Source organism: Apis dorsata, unplaced genomic scaffold (genome assembly GCF_000469605.1).
Source record: "Apis dorsata unplaced genomic scaffold, Apis dorsata 1.3 scaffold_504, whole genome shotgun sequence".
In the NCBI taxonomy this organism is placed as follows: domain Eukaryota; kingdom Metazoa; phylum Arthropoda; class Insecta; order Hymenoptera; family Apidae; genus Apis; species Apis dorsata.
The window spans coordinates 142,578-152,516 of record NW_006263733.1 but is presented as its reverse complement, the minus strand read 5'-3'; the positions used below and the strand labels follow the sequence as shown (position 1 = coordinate 152,516).

The window sequence follows — 9,939 nt, the reverse complement described above, 5'->3', positions numbered from 1 at the left end:
ATAAAAAAAATAAAAACATTGTAATACATAAAAAACATAATAAAACATTAAAAAAGAAAATAATATAAAAATAATTCAACTATTATAAAATAAAAAGAGATTGAAACATAAGAGAGAACAATTTAACCTCAAAGTTAAAAGAGATCTAAATCTAAAAATCTAAAAAGCATTAAAAAAGAACATTTTTATATTTTATTCATTATTTTTATTGCAATGTTAAATTCTTCTTTTATATGTTGCAACATATGAGAGAATTTTATTTTATAATATATAAATAAATGTTAATTAAATTTGAATATGTATATATAAAATTTAATATTCTAAATTTGCTAAATTTAGTGTTTAAACATTTTTTTCTTTTTTTGATTTAAGTATTTATAGTTTTTATAGTAGATTAAAATTAATACTTCTTAAATATTTTTTTTTATTTTTACTTTAGTTCTTTTAAATTTTTTTAACTTTAAGATTAATTTAATTCTTTTACTGTATTTTAATCCTTTTTACTTTATAATAATTAATTTTTATATTATATTTTTTTTCATATCTTATTCATATATGTATTACTTATATACAATAATTAAGTTCAATAATAATAATTATATTATAATAATTAAATTCTTCTCTTATATGTTGCAACATATGAAAGAATTTAATTTTATGATATATAAATAATGAATAAATACATAAATATATGAAGAGAATTTAATGTAGATGTTAACTATGCTAAATTTGAAAATATTAAAACATGAAGAAAGAAATTAATTCATCTTAATATTAAAATAATCAAAAAGAATTAAAACATCAAGAAAATATTTAACTTAATAATTAAATAACTTTACAAAGCTACAACATATAAAAAAAGAATTTCAAATAGAAAAAAAGCAGAAAAAAACATTGTAAATTTTGTTATGTTTTGTTTAAATGTTTTTATATTACATAAATATAATATTTCTATTAAATATTTCTTTTTATGTTTTAGTTCTTTTACATTTTCTTTTTTTTTGAGGTTAAATTCATCTCCTGTTTCAATTCTTTTTACTTTATAATTTTTACTTAATATTTATTAATAAAAGATCAAATATTTTTATTATTATTATTTAATCAAATATTTTTATTATTTATAATTAATATTTATATTTTCTTTTTATATTTTATTTGTTATTTATATATTACAATATTAAACTTTCTCTGTTGCAATATATGAAGGAATTTAATTTTCTGATATATAAATAATGAATAAATATACAAAAACAAGAAGAGAATATAATATATAATATAAATTAATTGTTATGAAACCAAAAAGAATTGTAACATAGAAGAAGAAATTAATTAATTAAAATTAACAAAATCTAAAAGAACTAAAACATAATAATTAAGTAAAACTAACAAAGTTGCAACATATAAAAATAGAATTTAATATTCTAAATTTTGCTTTGTTTTGTTTAAATGTTTTTGTTATATTACCTAGATTTAGATAATATTTTTGTTATATATTTTTTTTATGTTTTAGTTCTTTTAGATTTTCTTCATTTTAAGATTAAATTCTTCTTCTATGTTTTTACTTTTACTTTATAATAATTAATATTTATATTACACTTTCTTTTTATTCATTATTTATATTTATTTATATTTATATTTTATTCATTATTTATATATTACAATGTTAAATTCTTCTCTTATATGTTGCAACATATGAAAAAATTTAATTTTATGATATATAAATAATGAATAAATATACAAACACAAGAAGGAAATATTATATAGAAATTATATAGAATGTTATATAGAATTATTATAAAACAAAAAAAATTATAATATAGAAGAATAAATTAATTAATCTTAAAATTAAAAAAATAAAGTAGTTCTAAAAGAACTAAAACATAAAAACACTAATTCTATTTTGCATGAAAATGAATATTTATAATATAAAAATAAAAATAATAAACTATTAACGTGTCTATTTATATTCTGTAATTGGCGAACAAACACTGATTCTAATTTTGCAATAATTATTTTAATTAAATTTATTTAAAATTATTATATTCTAAAAATGAGAAACACTATTTGAGAAACACTATTTGACTCTATTGATCGCATTGCACGCGATTACAATAAACTGAAAATAAAATTACATTTATAGAACGATAAAGAAGAGAAAAAAAAATAAAATATATTTCATATTTTTTTTCTATTTTCTAACCTATATAACCAATTGTTTAGAAAATATTGCTATTCTTTAAAAATTATAAGAGAAATTCGTATTCACAATTAAAACATATTACGTATACTGTTTCACGTTTTATGAATATTAAGAAATACTTGCAATAAATCAAAATTTTTTAAATAAACATGTTTATTTAAGAAAATCCCTTTTTTTGTATCACATATAATATGATTATGTAAACGATTAAATGAAATTATTCGTTTAATTTATTTCAAAAAATAATCAAATATTCAATATAGAATTATAATTTATTTAATCGTTCCTATTTTTATCGTTTTTTATAATGTTAAAATGAATTCTACATTACTAAATCTCTATGAAAAAATATCAAATTACTACGTGATCATCATGACGTCTATGCCTCGCATTTTCGTTATTTCTATCTCATATCTCATTTCCAGTTAAGTCCCATAATCTATAAAAGAAAACAAATAATTTGAAATAAATAGAATTTGTAATGTACAAAATGCAAAGAAGTATTAACAATAATTGAATTCAAATTCTATCTTAAAAGATGATGGGACAATCATATAATTGGCAATTTCACGAAAGTTAAACGAAGGAAAAAGCAAAAAAAAAACTTAAAATACTTAATTTCGCGATATTATTACATCATACATTATCACAGTATTTAATAAATTATTAAATAAACGAAGAGAATGATAATTTGTAAATTTAAAAAAAGAATATTGGTAAAATTACTTATTGTGTAGTTGAAATCACACTCGACGAACTGATGATACGTCTCGTCACAAGGATCTTTGGAAAAACAATGACGCTTCGTGTCACATGGTTTCTAAGCGATTTTCTAATTGGGATTTCAAATAGTCTTCTTTTTCCACTTATGATAAATCGAAACATGAATCTAATTTTTTCTGGAATTGACGAAATACGAAATATTTACATGGCTATAAGAAATATTCAATATTTTGATTTTTTCGTAGGTCATGCATGTATGGATACGAACAAACTGTTTCGTGGAATTTAAAATTCTAAGAAATATTTTTGCAGTAAATATTGTTTATATAGTATGTGTGTAAATATATTTATGTAAATAAAATCAAGTTATGTAGAGGAATGATTAATTATAATTTTTAAACGATATTAAGATTCTTTCCCTAAAAAATAAAACTTTTAATTAATAAATAGATAAATGAATAAATATATCAATAAATAAATAAAATAATAAATAAATTAATACAATATAATAACATAATAATATAATAATATAATATAACACAATAACACAACAATATAATAATATAATAAACAAAATATATAAAAGATCAAATCATCAAATTCAATAGAAATATATTTTCTGCTATTATAACTTTTTTAATATAAAAAAATTGAAAATTTATAAGAATCTAGAATCAAATATATATTTTTATTAATATTAGTTTTTAGCTTATAAAAAATTATGTTAAAATAAAATTTATTAATTGGGATTTCAAAAAAATATTTGCATATACGCTTATAATTGATAATGTCCTATATTTTGAATTAATAAATAAATATTAATAAATTAATAAATTAAGAAATAAATTTGAATTCTATTATGATTAATGATAATAATTATAATAAATCAATTATGATTATTATTTTGACATAGACGATTACATTATCATTTGATATATTAATATTTAATTACAATTCCGTCATTGTAATGAAATGATGTAATGAAATATGTAATGAAATGTTTCAAACATTTTCAATCTCTTGTTGAAGAATAAATGTTAATAATAATAAAAATTATAAACAAATGAATTACAATTCCTTTCATTTCAATACTATTTTTATCTCTTTTTGGATCGATAATATCGCATATGATACAAAAATTATAATAGAGATTACGTAAGTTTTGAATTAAATGACATTAAAAATAACTGGATAATCTATTTTATATTTAATCTATAATAGATCTATTTTACATTTTGTTAATGATCGAAAAATCTGTTTTACCATCGATCGATTAATTCTATACGAGAGAAGTTGAGCAGAAATTTTATCATAGATTACTATATTCGCAAAGAACAGATGTTATATGCATTTTGCAATTTATTATCGCGTAATATCGCGAAAGGATAAAACGGAAAGTTAAATGAGAAGCTTGGGAAGATAAAGCACATCTTGTTAGAATGATAGCAGAAACGAACGTTACAAATTATTTTATCCCAAATTCCAAGATAATTACATTTCTCGATTGAAAAATGGATATTTCTCTTAATTATGTAGTATAGTCTATAAACGAATTTTATTATTAAGCAAATTTTAACTTATGACAAATGATTCTACGCATTAAATAATTCAATTACAGTGAAATGTCTTTATCAAATGTTATATTTTAAACTTTTATATCGCTATTTATTACTCCATATTTTGATAAATCAAATATCAAATATTATCATCAAAATATATTCCATTTTTCTAAAAATTAATTGGATTGAATTTAACTTCAAATCGCACAATTATATTTATCCAAATCGTACTCCATTTTCAATTGTTTAAGTTAAAGTCGTAAAGTAAATTCAACATGGGCGGCGAACTGACGAAAAACTGAGATCAAATGCGATCTATAGCAGAAGTTCAAGTTAAAATGTTTGAATCACTGAATCCAATGGACTCGGTTAGAATTACAGTCGAAAAGGAGCGTCTCATACGAATAAAAGGACGACCAGAAAATTCGTCCAGAAAACTAGGAAGCACCGCATTACGGCAATATCGCGCGACCAAGCAAAACCATTGCTTGAAAACCCGCCTCAAAAAACAAGGCACGCCACTGTGAGAATGAAATAGAGTTTCTCGATCAAAAAGGGACAAGAGAATCTTGCCTTCACCTCGATTTAAAATGGAACAAAGGGTAGAGAACGTTGGATAAACAATGTGAATCGAGTCAGTGAACGAGAGAAAAAGTAGGGATCGGTGTCGATCTAGGGTCAGGTTAGACGATACGTCCGTTGCTAGCTGGAGAGAGCGCGTGTATCCTTTTTGATCGTGCGATCAGTGCTCCAAAGAGGATCTGGCAACAACGGCTGGAGGTGGAGTGATCTTGCAGGAGCATTGGCCACACGAGAACGAGAAGAAAGGAGTGAATCGTCGTTGGTTGAAAAGAGGCACAGGCTCACCTTTGCGCGAGAGGAGAAGGGCCGAAGAAGGCGGCGGGATCGAGCCAGGCCTGGTCCAGCGCTCGTAAAACTCGTCTCGCTCCGTAGAAATACCTCGCGTTATACGTCGAAACTTCCGGTCGAAACGGAACATACACGTTTTTCCTAGACTCTCCTTTTTCTTCTTTTTCTTCGATGCGCGATACTCGCGGGATCGCGTCCGCGTTGTAGAACAACGGACCTCGTCGTAGAAAAGAGGAAAACCGTGGAAAGACAAACGGAGGAAAAGTTTTCGACGAAACAATGTTTCGCCCCGTGGGAGTGTGAGATGCCGATCGGTTGAAAATGCAGTGTTTCGCGTGCGAGCACAATACTCGTCCACGTGTAGCAGGAAAACAACGCTTCAGCTCGTCGCGGTTCGCTTAGACTCTTTTCGAACGTTCGTTCGCCTCGATCGACGAAAAAAAGGTGATAGCAACTCGAACGCGCGATTCTACGTTCCTCAGGTGAGCCTTCTGCATGTTCGATAAGAACGACGATTAATTTTTTTCTTCTCTATCAAATGTTTAAATTGTTTGAACGCAAACACGTTCGACGATAATATTATTCGATAACAAGCGTTCGTTATAATTCCCGTGCTATTTATATTCGTACACGCGTGTTTATTTATACGGTATCGAACGCGACGAGAATCGAACGAACAAAATTCAAAATAAACACCGTGCGAAGCGGCAGTCGATATCTGTGCGCGATTCGAAAAGGAACGTTCATCGATTCGTTCCACGAAATTTGTTTAAAAATGTAATAACATTATATAATTATTTTAACTTCTTCTACGTACAATAATACATCGAAAACGTATAGAATCAACGATTGATCACGCGAATTACATCTATATTCAGTGCGGCATCGAAAGATCGATAAAGAGAGATAAGATCATACCGAAGAGAGGTTAACTTTATAGAAACTTCTTCATCATCGAGATTATTCGAGAAGATGTACCCGTTACAATGAACGTGACACTTAATCGTAACTAATTAATCGGTTCAACCGATAATCGCGAGTGCGTCGAATCAGAGGATCGCGATATCCGTTCGTTAATCAATTTTTCACCGTTTGCACGCTGCTCAATCGGGCTCTAAACAAAACCTTGGTCGGATGACATTTTAATCGAATCAGATTCGACGTCGGAATGCGGGATGACGCGAGGAAATCCAGGGGAGAGGGCAAATGACCGGGGAATCACGCGGCGCGATCGAGGCGCGTCACACGCTCGAAAACTACAAAACCCGAACTAATTAAAAGGGAATCAGCCAGCCGCCGTGACACAAAATCCTCCGTGTCGATCGACCAGCCGTGGCTGAATGACACGGACAAAGAGAGGGGGCGGAATAAAGAGAGAGACGGGACGAGGGTGACGCCGCGTCGCGACGCGGTGCAAATCAAATATTAATCGCGCAATTAGCGCCGATTGTACGTTAATCGGTTTTGTTTTATTTTTTTTTTCTTTTCTTTTCTTTCTCTTTCCTTTGCTCTAGCCGCGATGAAGCTCGTTACCGCGGATGTTACTGGAAAATGTTTTTGAGACGATGACACACGCGGTCGCCTTATAATATTCACGTACACCTCTCTCTCTTTCCCTCTTTTTGCCGTCAATCAACGAGATTTATTTCTGATCCCCATTAATTTCGGATTACCGCAAATTGCACGGATCCCAGAGAGCGTCAACTTTCGCACGATAGGTGTACGAAAAAAATATAGTGGGTGATTCGTTCGATGTCTTAATTAGCTTGATTGTTTCGGGCCAACGAAGAAAGGTTAATGAATAAAAGTTGCGTGGTACTTGGAAGGGAGGTAAAGAACGCGAACTAACGAAGGCTTTTTTAATAAGCTGTAAGGTGAATGAAATATTTTGCGGTAATTATAAAAAAAGAAAAAGAAAAATATAGGGGAAAAGTTTATATTTTACGCGTAAAAGTTTGAGGACAATTTTTTAAAATTGATAGGTAATGGCTTAAAGTCTTGTATAAATATTGGAAAAGTGGAAACTTGGATTAAGAAACCTTTTACCTTATTTTATTTATTAGAAGATATTGAATTTTCTATACAAAACTAAATATTAAATGTAACATAACACATCATGATATTGATATTGATATTATATTAATTATTAAATAGGTGATCTCTACAAAAATATATTAAAATATTATAAAATATCGATTATGTGTTATAATATGTATTATAAAAAAATAATTTTAAAAATCTCGTTCTCTTTTGCTAAGAAAGAAAATTACATTTAAAATTTATGTTTAGATATATTATTTATTTATATTATCTACTTAAAAATAAATTCTTTCTTCAAAAGAAAATACAATGAAACAAGAAGATGATAGATTCTTTAAATTATTTTCAATAATATAATTTTATATTATTACACATAAATTCGTAATTTTAACATTAATATTAAATTAAAAATAGCAATTTTAATCATTATTATAGCAAATGATTGAGAAGTAAAAAGAACTAAAAATACTAAACCACGACGCAATCATCAAGAATCTATCTCATTAATAACTGTTTATATTTCACAGTAGTTGATTTTCGATTCGACACATCATGGCGACCAGAGCCGTCGCTGTGGGGGCGGCATCAGGAGCAGCGGGGATATCTGGTGAGGCAGGTTTAGCCGGTGTACCTAGACTTCTGGAGGACTTGGCTCGACTTTCCGAAGACAAAGATACAGCTGACATTGTCTTTTTGCTAGGAAGGGATGAGACACCGGTTTACGCTCACAGAATTATCCTTCAAGCTAGGTCAGTATTCTACTCGTCGTTTCTTGATACGCTTCGATTAATCTCGTTTCTGCGCCTACGCATAATATCCCTGTTGATCAGGAAAACATGTGAAACTCGTGGAAATTCAAACAATGGGACAATTTACATTATCTTCGTTTCCTCCTCGATATTTTTCACCGCCTCCAGGGATGACACGAACAAGTTCGACTCATCCCTGTAAACGAAGCAAGCGAGATTGGAAATTTTATTACTGCTAGCACGATGCATCTTGGGACCAAATTAATTGTTAATCGTAATTTTTATTAAAACAGTTCCCGTCTCGTTGATCGATTCGCGGCTTTCGATTCCTCGGATTTCCTTGGAGACACGAAAGATACGCGCGAGAAATCGAGTTCGATATACATTTATATATCTCATCAATATAAAGTATGGAAAATATATAGATTTATATAGATTCGTGAAAAGATAATGGATCTCATGATCTTGTAAAAAAAATAGAGAATTAACGTAGAAACATGACGCATTACGGTCAGTTTTATTCTCGTACTTCGTTTATTTCGTTTATTTCGAAAATGTAAAGACTTACGTTCAAAAATATTTTCGTAATTCGCAAGACTTTTTGCGAGACGCGACGACTCCTCGATTCCTTTATTTGAGACACGAAATGGAACTTATTTCGCAGTAACTGCGTTACAAACTTTTCTTTCGTTCGTGAAACCGATTTAGTATAAGGAACTTGGCAAGAAAGATAAAAAAAGGGAAAAAAGAAAAAGAAGAAAGAGCAACTAAAAGTTAACTTTTCTGCGGAATTGCAAACGAATCTAACAGAAAGAAAATAATAACTTCGTTAAATTATTCGAGTCACCGAAGGAATCTATACATAATTCACCTACTATTCTTGCTTTGCACGTTTTACATAGTCCCTTCTTCTGTTTTTTTTTCCGGAAAAAAAGGGAGAGGGGGAGTATTCGAGCCGGAAGAGCACTCGAATCGCGAAACAACGCTCGATCGAGCGAGGTTCTACGAAAATTCTTGGTCGAACGGTTGTTCCAGGGAGAAAAATCGCCAAGTCATCAAAGTTTCTTGATCGAAAAAAAGGACGGTGAAGTTCGCAGCAGCGATGAATTTTAATTAAGGGACTCTCCGATTGTTACGGCGAAATGAATCGATCGAACGTTCTAATTAGTTGGATAATAAGAGGAGAGAATGGTAGCATCTCCCCTTTCTCTCACTCTCTCTCGCGGCCGATTCATCCGTGATGAGTCTCCGAGGCCGTATTTTCACTCGACAGAATTCTAATTGCAATAAGGAGGGCTCGGTTTGATATTAGGTGAAGGGGCCTTAGCATCGAGGCAGCGACATTCCACTGGATAGGCTCGATGCTAATTGTAAAGTCAATTACGATATTCCTGTGAACCCTTTTGATATCAGGGCGTGGAAGGGAACGTCGAGTCCTTTTGTCATCAGTCCTCTTTCCTCCTCTTCCGTCTCTTTCGTTCTCGTTCCGCCAACACTGGCCTCGGAAAATTAAGTTACGCATGCTCGTGACAGGCGTCCGTAGGAGAAACGCATGGACAATACGCGACCGCACTCAAAACTCTACGCGGTGCTCTCCAGTCCGGTGAAAATCCTGACAAAGAGTCGTGATCCCCATACCTTTCCGCCCGTACCACTTCCCCCTCTTCCAGTTCTTGTCATTTCGAAATGCGACGCAGATGAGAACGATGCTTGACAACGAGAGAAAAGAAATTGAAAAATAAGCTCAAGCTTCGATGATGTTTGATGGTACTTTAAACTGATAATCCCATCGTTTCTA

General features: G+C 29.8%; 1 protein-coding gene across 1 annotated transcript in view; it reads left to right on the top strand.

Moving 5' to 3' along the window:
- The first annotated feature begins 5,982 nt into the window (after nt 1-5,982).
- The window catches only part of LOC102673527 (speckle-type POZ protein A), an 8,768-nt gene continuing 4,811 nt past the window's right edge, over nt 5,983-9,939 (top strand). The window contains exons 1-2 of the mRNA XM_031512711.1: nt 5,983-6,129; nt 7,920-8,141. Of these exons, the coding sequence (XP_031368571.1) occupies nt 7,945-8,141 (197 nt within the window). The 5' untranslated portion in view covers nt 5,983-6,129; nt 7,920-7,944. The remainder of the gene's footprint in view (nt 6,130-7,919; nt 8,142-9,939) is intronic.